The 19,301-nt window shown below is 40.0% G+C and overlaps 1 protein-coding gene across 8 annotated transcripts in view; it reads left to right on the top strand.

Moving 5' to 3' along the window:
* The window catches only part of LOC126082359 (zinc finger protein 782-like), a 33,985-nt gene extending 24,627 nt beyond the window's left edge, over nucleotides 1-9,358 (top strand). For all 8 annotated transcript variants that reach the window (XM_049894884.1, XM_049894882.1, XM_049894879.1 and 5 more), the window contains one exon: nucleotides 2,553-9,358. In XM_049894884.1, the coding sequence (XP_049750841.1) occupies nucleotides 2,553-4,708 (2,156 nt within the window). In that variant the 3' untranslated portion in view covers nucleotides 4,709-9,358. The remainder of the gene's footprint in view (nucleotides 1-2,552) is intronic.
* Nucleotides 9,359-19,301: the final 9,943 nt, after the last annotated feature.

Here is a 19,301-nt window from a genome sequence, read left to right as displayed (position 1 = left end):
TTAGATTTACACGATAATTTCAAACACAGCCCTCGACAGCCTTCATCCAGATTCCCTTATTGTTAATATCTGTTATTATCATGGTACATTTGTCACAACTGGAGAACCAAGATTAATGCATTATTATTAACTAAATTTCACAGTTTATTTGGATTTTACTAGTTTTTTCACCAATGTCCTTTTTCAGTCCCAGGATACCCTACATGATACAATATTATATTTAGATGTCAAATCTCCTAATTCTCTTCCCATCTCTGACTGTTTCTCACACTTTGTTTTTCATGACTTAGACAGTTTTGAATGCCAATGGTCTGGTATTCAGAGAATGTTTCTCCATTTGTGTTTATCTCGTGTTTATCATAGACTGGGATTATGGGGTTTTGGGGGTTCTCTGCTGTATAGTTAAATTTTATCCTCTTCCCATACTCTATAAACAAGTCACTAAGCATAATGCTCATTCAAGGGGATGAGAGAGTGAGTGTTTGAATACAAATAATGGTAGGGTATAAATATTTCACATTAATTCACTAAGAAAGCACTATCCCTAAATGTAAATGTCCAAATTGAAATTCCAAAACTTTTGAGTGATCAGGTGTAGGTTCGCACTGAGTTTGAGCTGTTGTGTGAGAAAGAGCTCTCCTGGTAATTCTGGAAGACATTGCTTATTAACGGCTTCTGATTTTATCTGCATCACAGGGGGATGCAAATACATCTGAATGAATGTTGCATTTGAGAAAGATGAACATAACTGCATGTGATATATTTTATACCATCTAAGATGCATCAAATAAAGAAGAACTGTTATTTTAGGTATAACCAAAGAAGGGAAAATGCTGCCTATTTAACTATGGACATGTTATGAATTTTGAGATACAGACTGATTTCAGTGATGGTACCTTGCTTACAAAGTAGATTTTGTCAGTGTACAAGAGTACTACCTATCCGTTATTAAGATGAATATCATAGGCAGTAAATACTTTTAGATTTTAAGGTAGTGTCGCTTCAATTAGTGGGAAGATATAATACCTTCTGTTTTTTAATTTGGGGAAAGTAGCTTGGCCTTAAAGAATAGCTAGAGTCAGAGTAATGCTAAGGGTGGTATGCAGAGTAACTTAGGGAAAGATCAGGGTTACAGTATTGCTGAGAATGAACCATTAAAGACTGCAAAGGGTTTGGCCAGACTACACCATAAAATATGTTGGACCTGTGGAATGGTCACCTAATATGTGTGTAGTTAGTATAAAACTTTGTTTCCCAAAAAGATGCCCCATCTCTCTTTTATGTGTTGATATCAATACCATGGGCTCAGGACCATCTTAAATTTTTAGGATAGGTCTGCATATTGTTTCCTGAAATGTGGGTAGCACCAGTTCTTACATATATAAGAATTTATATGTTAAATAAATATTAAATGTAGTTTTAAAGTATCTTAGAATAGGATGAAATTTATGATCAGTGAGGATCTCAGAGTTCATATATGCAATATACAATAAAAAGCAAATGGAAAGCAGAGTTAAGGACTGAATTGGCTTTGGCAAAATGAACGAGCACATTGCAAAGATGAAATAGAAAATTTGATGGTCAAGTATGGTTTCTTTTTGAACAACACTCCTATAACCAAGACACCAGAGCCAGGTTAGAACACTGAGCCCAATTCAGATGGAAAGATGGTTTTTTTCTTCGGTCAGTTTTATACTCTTCCTCTTGTGCATTCGTGTTCATGTGAGTGAATGTCAGAATTAGAGCCATAGTCCATATGTTTTTAAACAAGAGGAAATTGGCACCATTATAAATTTATTTTAGTGTTGATATGTAGAATGAAAAAGAGGGAACTGCAATTGGAAGCATGTAGATTAAGAATATCCTTCCATTGTAATCTGTATTTGATAACAGAAGTATCTGGACTCTGAAAAACCTCTCTGATCTAAACCTGATTCTTACAGATCCCTTGAAAAGCTTCATCCACTGAGTTTTCTTCTCTTGCTTATTTTTTTTTTTTTCCTTGTTCCCAAAATCCAGCCCTATTAAAAATCTTCCATTCTCCATTTGCTATTTCCTTTCTTTCCTTTCCCTTCTAGACAGGAAAGTTTTATTTTAAAACGTCCTGTACATATGTATATGCATTGCCACTTTTTCTTTTTTCACTACAGCAAGTTTTTTTTCTCTCCAAAAGAAGGGGAATATAGAGAATAAACATACTTGGATTTACTTTCTTGTTGGGAAACAACCAGAAAACTGAAGTCATATATATATAGTAGAGTATATGTATGTAAATGAGCCCTGGTGGTGCAGCAATTAAGCACTTGGCTGCTAACTCAAAGTTTGGCAGTTCTAACCCACCAGCTGTACCGCGGGAGAAGAAGACCTGGCGATCTCCTCCCCTAAAGATTTCAGCCTAGGAAACACCATGGTGCAGTTCTGTTCTGTCACATAGAGTTGCTATGAGTTGACATCAACCTAGCAGCAAACAACAACATTAACATATGTACATAAGTCCCATCCAATAAAAAATGTGCTGTTTCATATGCCATTTTTAATTTTGTTTTTAAAAGAGTACCAACTTGATGACTGCTTAGAGAAGAACCTGGGAAACCAAGACAAGCGTTTGTGCCGAGTCTTATTCACCACTGACAAAATGCTGACAAGCAAGCAAGAGAAATTGGCAGGAAAGGCATGTAAAGAGGGCATAGACTTATTTGCTTCAAGAAAAATGCTCTGTACTGATGACACTACAGGACCTGCTTACTTGGGTCTCATACCATTGGCCCCACATTGTAATTATTCAAGAAAGAATGATGATGAGTTTAATGTGTGTGAGAAATGGCTCCTCAGAATTTGGAATGAGAGATCAAATACTGTAGAGGAATCTTTGGCTTATTATCAAAATGTGAAAGCCCTCAGTCAGGAGAAGAAACATATTCAGCATCAGACAATTCAGACTCTTGGGCAGACTTTTGAATATAATGAACACGGAAAAGTTTTCCTTGAGAAGGCTGCCCTCATTACACCAATTACACCAAAACTAAAATCTTATAATAAATTTGGTAAAAACCTATTTGATAAGTCAACCCTTGCTGTCTCTTGGAGCATTCCCACAGAAGAGAAGAATCACTATGAATTTAATAAAGATGGATGTAGTCAATGTGGGAATAATTTCCATCAGATTGCTCAACTTCAGAGAACTGACAGTGGAGGGAAAACGTCCATCAAAAAATCATACCTCCAAGAACATCAGAGAACACACACAGCAGAGAAATTTTGTGACTATAACAAATGCAATAAGGAAGACTTTAACTGCCAGTTACCTTTAAATGTGTGTCAGAGAACTCATATGAGGGGAAAACCCTTATCTAGGAAGTCAACCCTCATTTTACATAAGAAAGTTCACACAGTGGACAAATGTTACGAATGTAATGAATATGTGACTACTTTTAGCAAGAAGTCAGGACTAAGGAAATATCAGAGCATGCACTCAGAGGAGAGATCCTTTGAATGTAATGAATGTGGAAAATCTTTCAAGCTGAAGTCTTACCTAAGCAAACATCAGATCACTCACACCGGCGAGAGGCCCTATAAATGTGAACAGTGTGGGAAATCTTTCATCCGAAAGTCACACTTCAGTGAACATCAGAGGATTCACACGGGGGAAAAACCATATGAATGTAATGAATGTAGGAAATGTTTCAGATGTAAGTCACTCCTTAGAGAACATCAGAGAATTCACACAGGGGAAAAACCCTATGAATGTAATGAATGTAAGAAATGTTTCAGGTGTAAGTCGCTCCTTAGAGAACATCAGACGACTCACACAAGTGAGAGACCATATATATGTGAAAAATGTGGGAAATCTTTCAAGCTGAAGTCAATCCTTAGACTACATCAGAGAACCCACACAGGAGAGAAACCCTATAAATGTGAAGAATGTGGGAAATGGTTTGGCTCTAAGTCAGCTCTAAGAGGACATCAGAGAATTCACACAGGAGAGAGACCTTATAAATGTGATGAATGTGGGAAATGTTTCAAGCTGAAGTCATATTTGGGTGAACATAAGAAAACCCACCGAGGGGAAACACCTAATGAATGTAATGTATGTAGGAAAAGTTTCAGGTATAAGTCAATCCTAATAAAACATCAAAGAACTCACACAGGGGAGAGACCGTATAAATGTGATGAGTGTAGGAAAGGTTTCAAGTATAATTCACACCTACGACTACATAAGAGAATTCATATGGCAGAGAGACCATACAAATGTGAAGAATGTGGAAAATCTTTTAGGTGGAAGTCTTGCCTTACCCTACACCAGAGAACTCACACCAGACAGAAACCCTTTGAATGTAAAGAATGTGGGAGAACTTTAAGCTGTAAGTCAGCCCTCACCCAACATCAGAGAATACACACAGGGGAGAAACCTTACGAATGTAATGAATGTGGGAAAGCTTTCCGCTGTAAATCAGACCTGAGATTACATCAGATAACACACACAGGTGAGAAACCCTATGAATGTAATCAGTGTGGGAAAGCCTTCTACCGAAATTCTTACCTTAAAGCTCATCAAAGAAATCACAGGGAGAGACCGTATGAATGTGATGAATGTGGGAAAGTTTTCAGCTGGAAGTCAGACTTCAGAGAACATCAGAAAACACATGCAAAGCAAAAACCTTATGAAGTAAGCAATGTGGAAAATATTTCAGGTGTAAGTGAGCCCTAATTCTAATTGCACTCACACAAGTGAGAAATCCTTTAAATGTAGGGAATTAGGAAAACTTTTAGCAAGAAATCAGTACTAAGACAATCTCACAGAACTCACGCATGAGAGAAACTCTATGAATGTAATGAATTAGTATTAGACAACATTCTACTGGAAATCAGACTTCACAGTTTTTCAGCCAGAATTCAGGTCTCATTGGATATCAGACCAATCATCCAGGAAAAAAACCTTAGGAAGGTAATGAATATTGGGAATATTCTGTATGAACTCAACCCTCAGTAAACTCACAATATGGAGAACCCCTCAGAAAATATTACAAATGTGAAAACTTTCTGCCAGAAATCAAACTTCATTGAGCATTAGAGGAGTCACAGTAAGGAAACTTAGACTTTAATATATGATAACCCTTAGCCAAAAGCCAACTTTCTCAATGCAGCAGAAAATACAAAAAAAGGAGAGAAATTTAATAGTATATCAACACACACACACAAAGAAACCCTAGAAATGTAAGGGATATGGGAAATCCACTAGAAGTCAACCCTCGACTTGTGCATTGGTGATTCCCATGTGACACCTACTGATTAATTTGATACCAATAACTATTTCCTCTTCTCCCTAAGCTGACAGTTTTTCTAAATTTCCCAAACATTCTTTCATCCAAGAGATGTCACTAACATCTGGCTAGTGGAATGTGTGGTCGCTGATAGGTCCTGTAAGCAAAATCCTGCATGTTCTCTGCTCTTCCTCATCAAAATGGGATGAAAATAACTGCCAGGGAGACTTTGGGACTCACGAACACAAGATGGACAAGCCAGGGTCCAAGAGTGAGGAAGAAGTTTCCTCCATATATACTGTTTGTGCTTTGGTGTCATGGAAATAAAGTTGTTCTCTGCTGAGCTCTTTCAGGTTTGGCTCTGTGTTACATAGTCATCTTTCAGTTGATACAGCCTATGCATATGACTTCTGTTTGAAGTGTACACTCAGTGTAACATCAGAAAAATAACAAGTGAGAAGGCCATGACAATATTTTCAATGATCATAAGCTCTTATTCCCAATTCTTCATTATTAATAGGATTTAAATACCTTGAAGTACAACATTTCAACAGATAAAAGTGTTTACCAATAAATATTGAATAGCAGATAATTGAGTATAAATGTTTTGGGTGTGTGAAAGTTCAACAAACCATCAAACTTTGTCTCTCAATGACTGTTCTGAGGGAAATCTATTAATTTGGGAAACGTAAGTGTAAAGCCTTTATCTAGAAATTGTTATGTCAAAAGTCTTTATTTCATATGAATAAAGACAGTGTCATGAACCAGATCAGCATAAGACCAGTTTCTATGAGGCAGAGGTCAAATATATTTCCACCTTCCCACTTCTCCATTATTTCCTTTTCTATTTCTCTGCTGTGTTCAATAATCTGATGCAGTGGTCACAACTCACAGACTATACTCAGGATATAATTCTGGATGCAACTTAGGATAAACATCAAAAAACTCAGGGTACAACTCAGGGAGAAAGTGCATCTCTCCCTTGATCAAGCAGGGTAGCTTCAGGTAAGCTTTCACTGGAAAGGGTCTTCCTCGAGGCGACTCTCGGGCAGCTCTTCTCTGGACCAGGACTCCTTTGCTCTCAGATTCCAGGGTTTTTACAAGCCAGCTCATGCAACTCTTTGTCAGTTACAAGGTGTGCTTCCTAGCTAAGCTGGGTAAAGGCCAGCTACTGGATGGAGCTCCCTCAGCCAATCCAGGTAAAGGTCAGCTGCAGGTGGGGCATGCGTAGAACATTCTCTATCACTCTCCTGAACACCAAATTGGGAGGGGGGCCTCTTACTATCCAACTGTTTTTGTTTGCTGCTTGTTTACTGTGAGTAACTGCTTTCATTTGCCAACACTTTGTGTCTCCTGCATATGACTTGATCCAACTAGATGACCATAACACCCATGGACTGGTCAAAGCTACTTGTTAGGATCTTCATCCTAGTAATCTTGTGGCTACTTGGGATCCAGAGACAGTCTTTAAGGCAATTTATGTATGTGGTGCAGAAATTGGCATGGCAAGCAGGGTCTGATCAAGCCTAATGATGGCATTTTGGAAGTTTAAGGGCGGAAACCTGCCAGTCTTAGTCCCAGGGTGGAGATGTCAGCTCAGGGAATAAAAAGTTCTAGATCCACCTGGAGGAGGTGTTTGGGAGACACACGGTGTCTTAGTTGTGCGGCTATAACAGAAATACCACAAGTGAATGGCTTTAACAAAGAGAAATTTACTTTCTTACAGTTTAGGAGGCTAGAAGTCCGAATTCAGGGTGCTGGATCTAGGGGAAAGCTTTCTGTCTATGTCAACTCTGGGGGAAGGTCCTTGTCTCTTCAGCTTCGGTTTCCTGGTTCCTTGGAAGTCTCCATGTGGCTTAACACCATCTTCCCCCATCTGTCCTTGCTTAGTCTTCTTTCATATCTTGTAAGAGATTTACTCAAGACACCCTACACTAACCCTGCTTTAGAGACAGCCCATTCCCGAATGGGATTATAGTTGCAGGCATAGAAATTAGGATTACAGCACATATTTTTGGAGGACACAATTCAATCCATAGCATTCCACCCTCTAGCCTCCCAAAATTCATGTCCTTGCCACACGCAAAACACATTCACCTTATCACATCATCCCAAAAGTCTTAACTCCAAGTCCAAAATCTCATCTTCTGAATCATCTAAATCAAATATGGGTGCACTCCATCTAGGGGCAAAATTCCTGTTCTGTGAACCTGTGAAATCTAGACTACAAGTTATCTGTTTCCAAAGAGCAACAGTGGAACAGGCACAACATAGACATTTCCATTACACAAGCGAGAAACTGGAGGGAAAGAAGGAATAATGGGCACCAAGCAAGTCCAAAACCCTGCTTAATGATTTACATTAAGGCTTGAAAAGAATCCTCTGTTCTTTGGGACAGTCTGGGCAAGGGCCCTGCCCTCTAAACTCTGGGTGTTGGCCATGCTGTCTGGATTCTGGGTTGAGACCCCACAACCCTGGGCTTCAGCTTCGCCTTCTAGGCCTACTGGGATGGCAACTCTGCCCCCTTGGCTTTGAGCCACCCCATTCTAGCCCATCTAAGTGGTGACCCTGCTCCCTTGGCCCTAGCAGGCCCTGTTCTTGTGGTCCCTGGGCATGGCAGCCCTACCCCCTCAACTTCAGGCAGCAGCCCCATCCCCCTAGCAAACCTTAGTGGCAGCCCCACACTCTGGAACTGAGGTGGTGAAGACCTGTCTCTTTGAAGCCTAGGCGCTGTGGCCCCACCCTTTGAAACCAGGCAGCCCGTCTCCCCACGCTCCTTCCAACAATTCTGCTGATCTCCAGGTTGCTTCAGGGCTGGTTCTTTTCTTGGAGGACAACAGACGTAACTCCTTTGGCCTGTTTTCCTGTCTGTAAAGTTCCAAAGGCAGGCAGCTTTCTTTTCTTTCATCTCTCTGTATTCCCTTCTGTCTAAGCTGGTGGTTTTTCTGCTGTGGTGGTTGGTTAGATCTATTAGTCACAGGCTTAATCTCTTTAACAAAAGATTGTGTAGCCATGTGTCCTTAATTTGTACAACAGAATTCTCCAGGTCTTTAAACGTTGTTTTCATTTTGCACAGTTCATTTTTAAGTCCATCTCTTTCCTGTTGCATTTTACTATAAGTGGCAAGGATAAACCATGCAGCCCCTTTCACATCTTGCTTAGAAATCTCAATCAAATATCCAAGCTCATCACTTAAAAGTTCTACCTTCCACCAAACATTTGTACACAATTCAAGGAAGTTCTTTTGCCATAGCCCTTCCTCCATTGTCGAATTATATGTTCATCATTTCCTTTTAAAGCCTCACCAGAAGCATATTTCTAGCAATATTCTGTTGTTGCTGGTGCCGTATGTATTTTCTAAGACAATAGAGATCTTATGGCCCCTCACTTCTTTTGAGCCCTCACCAGAATCGCTTTTGATGGCCATAATTCTACCAAGTGTCTCTTCAAGGCAATCTCAGCTTTTACTATTAAAATATATATATATATTAGGCATCTTAAAACTTTTCCAGCCTCTACCTGTTACCCAATTCCAAAATTACTTCCACACTTTAGGTATCTATTAGAGCAGCACTCCTACTTCTCAGAACCAAATTCTGTCTTAGTCATCTAGAGTTGCTGTAACAGAAATACCACAAGTAGATGGCTTTAACAAACAAGTTTATTTTCTCACAGTTTAGATGGCTGGAAGTCTGAATTCAGGGCACTGGCTTTAGGAGTGTAATGGCTAATAATGCGACTCTGGGGAAAGGTTCTTGTCTCTTCAGCTCCTGTTTCCTGGTTCCTTGGAGATCTCCATGTGTCTTGGCGCCTGTCTTCCCCCATCCTGCTTGCTTAATCTGCTCGTTTTATATCTGTTAAGAGATTTGCTTAAGACACGCCCTACACTAATCCTTCTTCAAAGACAAATACAACCCATTCCCAAATTGGATTACAATCACAGGCATGGAGGTTAGGATTTAGAACACATACTTTGGGAGGACACAATGTAATCCATAACATGGGATAAGTGAAGCAAAAAGACTGTCCTCGTTAACCTGTTGGAGTTCACTGTGGGCAAGGGCTGAATGCTGTGAGTGTGGGGAATGAGCTGCCTATCAGATGGTTTTCTATTCAGATCCCATGCCTCCGCCATCAGCACACTGAAACTGAACAAGTGGCTGGATTCCAAGCCAAGCTGCATCCTGTTACACAAGAGGCCAGCAAAAACTCCGCCAGTGGTCAGGCTGTGGTAAGTAAACCTAAAGCTTTCAGTGAAAAAGAAATTCAGAGTCTGAAGGAATGATTTGGCCAGAAGCCACGGGAGGACATGTTGGTGTGGTTTACTCACCATTATGATGAAAGAGTCACCACTACCGCAGTGACCAGAGGAGAATAGCATTGTTTCGGTGTAATGGCTAATAACGTGGCCCTGCAGTGCATGAGATCTATTACTACCTGTCAGGCTACTGAGGCAGTGTGAGCTGCAGATACTCTGCTACCCATTATGGACTGGGTGAAGCTTATTATTATTATTTTATTGGGCTTTAGGTGAATGTTTACAATTCAAGTCAGTTTCTCATACAAAAACTTATATACACATTATTATGTGGCCCTAGTTGCTCCCCTACAATGTGGTAGCACACTCCTCCACCCTACCCTGTATTTCCCATGTCCATTCAGCCAACTACTGCCCCCTTCTGCCTTCTCATCTTGCCTCTGGACAGGAGCTGCCCATTAGGTCTCATGTATCTACTTGAGCGAAGAAGCACACTCTTCACCAGTATCATTGTATGTCTTGTAATCCAGTCTAACCTTTGTCTGAAGAGTTGGCTTTGGGAATGGTTTTAGCTCTGGTTTAACAGAGAGTCTGGAGACCATGTCTTTTGGGATCCCTGCAGTCTCAGTCAGACCATCAAGTCTGGTCATTTTACTAGAATTTGAGTTCTGCATCCCACTTTTCTCCCCCTCAATCAGGGACTTTCTTTTGTGTTCCCTGTCAGGGAGGTCATTGGTGGTAGCTGGGCACCATCTAGTTCTTCCAGTTTCAGGCTGATGGAGTCTCTGGTTTATGTGGCCCTTTCTATCTCTTGGGCTCATATTGTCCTTATGTCTTTGGTGTTCTTCATTTTCCTTTGCTCCAGGTGGGTTGAGACCAATTGATGCATCTTAGATAGCTGCTTCCCAGCTTTTAAGACCCCAGACACCACTCACCAAAGTGGGATGCAGAACATTTTATTAATAAACTTTGTTATGCCAATTGACCTACATATCCCCTGAAACCGTGGTCCCCAGACCCCCACTCCTGCCACTCTCCCTCAAAGTGTTTGGTTGTATTCAGGAAACGTCTTAGTTTTTTGTTTAGTCCAGTTGTGCTGACTTCCCCTGTATTGTGTGTTGTCCTTCTCTTCACCTAAAACAATTCTTGTCTACTATTTAGTTAGTGAATACCTGTCTCCCTCCCTCCCCACCCTCTTAACCATCAAAGAACATTTTCTTTTGTGTTTAAACCTTTTGAGTTCTTATAATAGTGGTCTCATACAATATTTGTCCTTTTGCAGCTGACTAATTTCACTCAGCATAATGCCTTCCAGATTCCTCCATGTTAATGTTTCATGGATTCATCGTTCTTTACGGTTGCATAGTATTCTATTGTGTGAATATATCATAATTTGTTTATCCATTCATCCGTTGATGGGTGCCTAGGTTGTTTCCACCTTTTTGCTAATATGAACAGTGCTGCAGTGAACATGGGTGTGCATACATCTATTCATGTGAGGACTCTTATTTCTCTAGGATATATTCCAAGGAGTGGGATTGCTGGATCATATAGTACTTCTATTTCTAGCTTTTTAAGGAAGCACCAAATCGATTTCCAAAGTGGTTGTACCGTTTTACATTCCCATCGGCAGTATATAATTGTTCCAGCCTCTCCACAACCTCTCCAACATTTATTATTTTGTTTTTTAGGTTAATGCTAGGCTTGTTGGGGTGAGATGATATCTCACTGTAGTTTTGATTTGCATTTCTCTAATGGCTAATGATCATGAGCATTTCCTCATTTATCTTTTAGCCACCTGAATGTCTTCTTTGGTGAAGTGTCTGTTCATATCTTTTGCCCATTTTTAATTGGGTTATTTTTCCTTTTGTTGTTGAGGTTTTGCAGTATCTTGTAGATTTTAGAGATTTGATGCTGATCGGATTTGTCATAGCCAAAAACTTTTTCTCAGTCTATAGGTAGTCTTTTTACTCTTTTGGTGAAGGCTTTGGATGAGCATAAGTGTTTGATTTTTAGGAGCTTGCAGTTATCTAGTTTCTCTTCTGGCATTTGTGCATTGTTAGTAATGTTTTGTATTCCGTTAATACCACGTATTGGGGCTCTAGCATTGTCCCTGTTTTTTCTTCCATCATCTTTATCATTTTAGATTTTATATTTAGGTCTTTGATCCATTTTGAGTTAGTTTTTGTGCATGGCATGAGGTATGGGTCTTGTTTCATTTTTTTGCAGATGGATATCCAGTTGTGCCAGCACCATTTGTTAAAGAGGCTGTCTTTTCCCCAATTAACGGACTTGGGCCTTTGTTGAATATCAGCTGCTCATAGCTGGATAAATTTACGTCTGGATTCTCAATTCTTTTCCATTGGTCTATGTGTCTGTTGTTGTACCTGTACCAAGCTGTTTTGACTGCTGTGGAGATGTAACAGGTTCTAAAATCAGGTAGTGTGAGGCCTCCCACTTTGTTCTTCTTCAATAATGCTTTACTTATCCAGGGCCTCTTCCCTTTTCATGTGAAGTTGTTGATTTGTTTCTCCATCTCACTAAAAAGTGCCATTGGAATTGGGATTGCATTGTATGTATAAATGGCTTTGGGTAGAATAGACATTTTCACAATGTTAACATTTTTATAATGTTAAGTCTTCCTATCCATGAGCAAGGTATGTTTTTCCACTTATGTAGGTTTTTGGTTTTTTGCAGTAGTGTCTTGTAGTGTTCCTCGTATAGGTCTTTTACATCTCTGGTTAGATTTATTCGTAAGTATTTTATCTTCTTGGGGACTATTGTAAGTGGTATTGATTTGGTGATTTCCTCTTTGATGGTCTCTTTTTTGGTGTAAAGGAATTCAACTGATGTTTGTATGTTTATCTTGTATTCTGATACTTTGCTTAAATCTTCTATCAATTCCAGTAGTTTTCTTGTGGATTCTTTGGGAGTTTTCTGTGTATAAGATCATATCATCTGCAAATGCATTTTACTTCTTCCTTCCCAATTTGTATGCCTTTTATTTCTTTTTCTACCCTAATTGCTCTAGCTAGGATCTCCAGCACAATGTTGAATAAGAGTGGTGATAAAGGGCATCCTTTGTCTGGTTCCCATTCTCAAGGAGAATGCTTTCAGAATCTCTCCACTTAGGATGATGTTGGCTGTTGGCTTTGTATAAACACCCTTTATTATGTTGAGGAATTTCCCTTGTATTCCTATTTTGCTGAGAGTTTTTATCATAAATGGGTGTTGGACTTTGTCAAATGCCTTTTGTGTATCAGTTGATAAGATCATGTGATTCTTGTCTTTTGTTTTCTTTGTATGATGGATTACATTGATTGTTTTCCTAATGTTGAACCATCCCTGCATACCTGGTATGAATCCCACTTGGTCATGGTGAATTTTTTTTTTTTGGGTATGTTGTTGAATTCTATTGGCTTGAATTTAGTTGAGGATTTTTATGTCTAAGTTCATGAGGGATATTGGTCGGTAATTTTCTTTTTTTGTAGTGTCTTTACCTGGTCTTGGTATCAGAGTTATGCTAGCTTCATAGAATAAACTTGGGAGTATTTGATCCTTTTCTATGCTCTGAAATACTTTTAGTAGTAGTAGTATTAACTCTTCTCTGAAAGTTTAGTAGAATTCTCCCATGAAGCCATCAGGGCCAGGGCTTTTTTTTTGTTGTGTGTTTTTAAATTACCTTTTCAGTCTCTTCTTCTGTTATGGGTTTATTCAGTTGTTCTACCTCTGTTCGTATTAGTTTAGGTAGGTAGTGTTTTTCTAGAAGTTTGTCCATTTCCTCTACATTTTCAAGTTTGTTAGAGTATAATTTTTCATAGCATTTTGTTATGACTCTTTTAATTTCAGTTGGGTCTGTTTTGATATCACCCATCTCATTTCTTATTTGGGTTATTTGCTTCCTCTGCTCTTTTTCTTTTGTTGATTTTTTCATAGAACCAGCTTTTGGTCTTGTTAACTCTTTCAGTTGTTTTCTGTTCTCTATTTCATTTAATTCTGCTCTAATTTTTATTATTTGCTTTCTTCTGGTGCCCGAGGGCTTCTTTTGCTGCTCTCTTTGTTTGAGATCTAGGGTTAATGCTTTGATTTTGGCCCTTTCTTCTTTTTAGATGTGTGCATTTATTGCTATATATTGACCTCTGAGCACTGCTTTTGTTGTGTCCAAAGGTTCTGGTAGGATGTATTTTCATTCTCATTTGATTCTGTGAATTTCTTTATTCCATCCTTAATGTAGTTTTTGAGCAAGGTTTTGTTCAGTTTCCATGACTTTGATTTTTTTTTTTTCTTACTTTTTCTGTCATCGATTTCTACTTTTACGGCCTTATGGTCAGAAAACATGCTTTATACTATTTCAGTGTTTTGGATTCTGTTAAGGCTTGCTTTATGGCCTGATACATGGTCTATTCTGGAGAATGTTGCATGTGCATTGGAAAAGAAAGTATACTCGTCTGCTGTTGAATGTTGTGTTCTATATGTCTATGAGGTCAGGTTGGTTGATTGTGGTGTTTAGATCTTCCGTGTCTTTATTGAGCTTCTTTCTGGATGTTTTGTCCTTCACTGAAAGTGGTGTGTTGCTCTCCTACTATTATTGTGGAGCTGTCTATCTCTTTTTTCAATGCTGTTAGGGTTTGTTTTATGTATCTTGAAGCCTGTCATTGGGTGCATAAATTTTTAATATGGTAATGTCGTCCTGGTGTATTGACTCTTTAATCATTATATAATGTCCTTCCTCATCCTTTGTGATGAATTTTACTTTAAAGTTTATTTTGTCAGAAATTAATAATGCTACTCCTGCTTTTTTTGATTGTTGTTTACTTGATGTATCTTTTCTCATCCTTTGAGTTTTGGTTTGTTTGCGCCCCTAAGTCTAAGGTGTGTCTCTTGTAGGCAGCATCTAGACAGATCATTTTTTTTATCCATTCTGCCACTCTCTGTCTCTTTATTAGTGCATTTCGTCCATTTACATTCAGTGTAATTATTGATAGGTACGAGTTTAGTGCTGTCATTTTGATGTCTTTGTGTGTGTTGTTGACAGTTTCTTTGTTCCACTTAATTTTCTGTGCTGAGTTTTTTTTTTTTTTTACATATTTTCTTTCCATCTTTTTCATTGTTGTTGATTTTGTATTTGCTGAGTCTATATATTTTTCTTATTTATTTCATTGTGTAGGATTGTTAGTTTCCTTTGTTTCCTTAATAGCTTACTTAATATTTACCCCCATTTTTCTAAGTTTAAACCAATCTTTTATTTCTTTATATCGCCTTGACTTCCTGTCCATATGCAAGATCTATGACTACCTTTTTTAGTCCTTCTTTTGTGTTTTAATTATGTCATCTTTTACATAATGACATCAGTTTCCCTATTTTCAGTGTTTTAGCTTTGATTTATTTTTGTGATTTCCCTATCTGGATTGATATCTCATTGCTCTGTCCTGTGTTCTAGTCTTGCATTGTTATCTGATTTTATTGATTTTCTAGTATTTCTCATAATTTTGGTTTGGTTTTGGCAAGTTCCCTAAACTTCTGTTTATCTGAAAATGTCCTAATACCACCATCATATTTGGGATACAGTTTTGCTGGATATATAATTCTTGGCTGGCAATTTCTTTTTCCTTCAAGGCTTTATATATGTCACCCCATTGTCTTCTTTCCTGAATGGTTTCTGCTGAGTAGTCTAAGCTTAGTCTTATTGACTATCCTTTGTAGGTGACTTCATTTATCCCTAGAAAACAAAAAACCAAACCAAACCCAGTGCCGTCAAATCGGTTCCAACTCATAGCGACCCTATAGGACAGAGTAGAACTGCCCCATAGAGTTTCCAAGGAGCACCTGATGGATTCGAACTGCCGACCCTTTGGTTAGCAGCTGTAGCACTTAACCACTCCGCCACCAGGGTTTCCTTTGTCCCTAGCTGCTCTTAAAATTCTCTTTATCTTTTGTTTTGCAAGTTTGACTATAATATGTCTTGGTGACTTTCTTTTGGGATCTGTCTTGTGTGGGGTTCAGTGAGCATCTTGGACAGATATCTTCTCATCCTTCACAATATCAGAGAAGTTTTCTGCCAACAAATCTTCAACAATTCTCTCTGTATTTTCTGTTATCCCCTCCGTTCTGGTACTCCAATCACTCATAGGTTATTTCTCTTGATAGAATCCCACATAATTCTTAGGGTTTCTTCATTTTTTTTTAATTCTTTTTTCTGATTTTTCCTCAAATATCTTGGTGTCAAGTGCTTTATCTTCAGTCTCACTAATTCTGACTTCCATTGCCTCAGTCTGCCCCTATAACTTCCTATTGAGTTGTCTAATTCTGAAATTTTATTGTTAATCTTCTGGATTTCTGTTAGCTGTCTCTCTGTGGATTCTTGCAGCCTGTTAAATTTGTCATTACGTTCTTCTCCAATCTTCTTAAGTTCCTTTATTCCTTTGTCTGTGTGCTCTTTGGCCTGGTCTGTGTTTTGCCTGATCTCCTTCCTGATCTCTTGAAGAGTTCTGTATATTAATCTTTTGTATTCTACCTCCAGTAATTCCAGGAAGTTCTCTTCATTTGGAAGATTTCTTGATTCCTTATTTTGGGATCTTGCTGAAGCCATCGTGATCTTCCTCTTTGTATCAGTTTTTATTGACTATTGTCTCTGAGTCATCAATAAGTTATTGTATTTATTTATTTTATGTTTGCTTACAGTGCCCTAGCTTCTTGTTTTGTTTGATTTTGATATGCCCAAATAGGCTGCTCTTGTGAGCTAGTTTGATTGTTGGCGCCTTTGAAGCTCTAACGTCCTGTCTCCAGGTGGTTGGAGCTGTTACTAGGTATATGAGCCCAGGAGTCCATTTACTTTTCTTGTATGGATTCAGCTCAGGTGTTCAGGTAGTACATCACCAAGTGTGTGGTGCAGGCTCTCACCTACAGTCTTAGATGAGCAGGGGTGATTGTTGTAGGTACAGGTATCTGGCTGCAGTAGGGGTCATATGCAGAGCAAGGCAGGAGGCTGATAGCCACCCCTGAGTGTCTGTGAGGAAAGCATGTCCCTCTTCCCTAGAGTGTGTAGGTGGGTGGGTTTTGCAGCCAGACTATGGGGATGCAGTGCTGTTGGCTGTAAGGACTGGGAGGCACCACTTATTCTTGTACCCCTGTCATGGGCGGCTAGGTGGCCTGGTTGAGCCGCCAGTCCTCAGATCCCTGAGGTGGGTAGGTAAGGATTCTGCTTAATAAGCAGAGTGGCATTGAATGTCATGAACCTGCCCCTCTGTCATAAAGCTGATACAGTTGAGGTTAAACTTCACATATGTACCCTGTTGTACTATGGTAACGAGGGCCTACACTGTTGTAACAGGCCCACATGTCTATGGAGGGGTGAAAGGCATTCGAAGTCCTTGGACCCCTTATGCCTGTGCCCAGGCAAGGGAGCTGTTTCTGCCCTGAGTTCCCAGCTCAGGGAAGCTGGCAGATTATTTTTTCCTGTTTGTTAATTTGTTCCCTCTCAAAGGCCAGGAGAATGGCTCAGGGCAGGTGATGGGTCTTACCTCCAGCCCAAGAGATGGATCTGAAGCCGGCTTGGACCCAGTGCAGAGCAGGAAGGGGGCAGGTAAATGGAGAGAGGTTTTTCCCAAAGGGGTGTTTTTTGATCCACATGGTAGATTAGACACATCTTTTGCCTATCTTCACTGATTCTGGAGGCATTGAGTTGACTCTCTGCTGCTTGGTCTCTCCCAATGTGGAAAATGTGTCCTAAGTGCCACTGCTTGCCTCACCACCAGTGGATCTGGTCTGCAGGGTGCCAGTTCCCACTGGGTCAGGTGTGGCAACTCCGTCTCTCCTTCCCCCGCCACTCAGTCCAGTTCCTCAGCTTTACCTTTGATGTTCAGGGATCCTAGATTGTTGTATATAAATGATACATTTGTCTTTTTGGGTCTTTGTCGTAAGAGAGACTGCAGGAGGTGTCTGATTACTCCACCATCTTGGCCCCACTTCTCTGTGATGTTTGTTTTTAATGGCATACCTCATTCTGGGAAATCTTTCTCCCCTGTAACCCTGCATCCTTTTCCCACTGAGAAGGTGTCTGTGCCCTCTGTGCAGCAGACAGCAATGTATGGGCACCAGGAGATGGGGTGGGGGGACCACCTGAGTTTGGCCAAATGCCCCTTTCATACAACGACTTAGACGATGTGATTGGGAAGGGGGGTAGGGGAGGGTCAGGGTGGAAATATAAGATGGTGTTGCTTCTTGCCCTGGGCATGCGCCCAGAGGAGGTCACAGAGGGGACTTGTGGGATTCTTCTTGTCTGGCACTGCTTAAGTGACTACAGGGCTGCTCATGGGGTGACCAGTGGGCCCTGTGGTGACCCCTCAGGGCTTGGGCCTTCTGCAGCGCCATCAGGGAGAGCTATATGGTGGTATTTGCTCTGTGCAGTGTCCCTAAGAAAGACACAGATGGGACCTGTGATTCATGATCCATGGGTTAGACACCACTTAGAGGGGGCCTCTGAGGGTGAGCTGACAACAGGCCCGTCCAAGAAAAACCCTTAGATTCGAGCAGTAAGGGAAATGGAAGATGTGGATGAAAACTGAAAGGTTTGAATGGGCTCTATATGAAATGTTCAGAAAAAATGTTTTCTCTGAATGTGTTTTGGAGACAGAAATATTGTGTTTAAATGAAGAACACTTTTACTTGCCTAGATTGTATGTAAAAGCTGAAGGTATGCAAGCCTATCTTTAGGCCAGCTTTAATTAGACTTGTTAAAGGGGGGACTAAGATTTAACTAAAACCATAGGCTGCTCATTTCAACACAATAGTCCTGTGTGGAGAATAGACTGGGGTTTAGGCCAAAGTGATCTCCAAACAGCAAAGACTTGAACTTTGTAGCAGGAAAATTGTATTAAAAAAAAACAAATTACCTACAGACAGAAAGATTAGTACTGGAAACTATCAGCTCTGTGAAGTGGGTTGTAAGAGGTATGTCACGAGTTTGAGGTTTTTGTTTTTTTCTCTGCTTGTGGGAAGTAACCAACAACCTGGCTATGGAGTCAGGAAAAAAAAAGTAACAGATAGCTACCTTATTAAAGACATGCCCATGTGGGGCAGAGCCCTGTGGAAATCAGAGGGGTGCATTGAGGCAGGAATGTCACTTCCCATCAGAAGAACCCCCTTTCCAGGAATGAAAGCTGGTTGCAGCCAGCAAGCAGTGTGTGCTTGCTTGAGGTGATCACAATGGTCCATGAGATACATAGAAGTGGGAGAGGAGCAGCAATGCAGAGGTGGACTGAGCCTAAACATGTTCCACTTGTACCCTCTGAGGAACAGAAAGCCAATACAACTGTGCTATATGTCAACATGAGAGAAAGACTGCATGACTTTGGGGGCAGCTTTCTGAGGGGAAGGCCCTGTGTACAGCTGGCAACTCAAACTAATGCTGGTAGCCACTGGAGGCTATACTTAACTTTGGACTGGACTTTCCTACAGAGATGCTCAGAGTTCTACAAGAGAACCACAAAGAAGATCATGCGTGTTTTTTCAGACTAAGGACCATGCTTTTATCCTCAGAGCAAATGGGCATTTGAAACATTGGCTGTCTAAAACTTGGAAATTGTTTAAGGGAAATAAATGCTTGCTCTGTTAAAGTAAAGCAAGGAGATTTACTGTGGGCTCAATAACAGTCCAGACTGGTGAAAACATCTAATTTTACAGACAGAACAAATGCTTCCAAAATGGCGATGCTGCAGAGACCTTTTAAAGGGTGAGAACAAGGGACATGAGCTGTGCTATTTTGATTGGACATTGCAAACTTA

This window comes from Elephas maximus, chromosome 9 (assembly GCF_024166365.1).
Source record: "Elephas maximus indicus isolate mEleMax1 chromosome 9, mEleMax1 primary haplotype, whole genome shotgun sequence".
Lineage (NCBI taxonomy): Eukaryota > Metazoa > Chordata > Mammalia > Proboscidea > Elephantidae > Elephas > Elephas maximus.
Note: the sequence above shows the minus strand (reverse complement) of the source record. Positions and strands in the feature narration are given on the sequence as shown.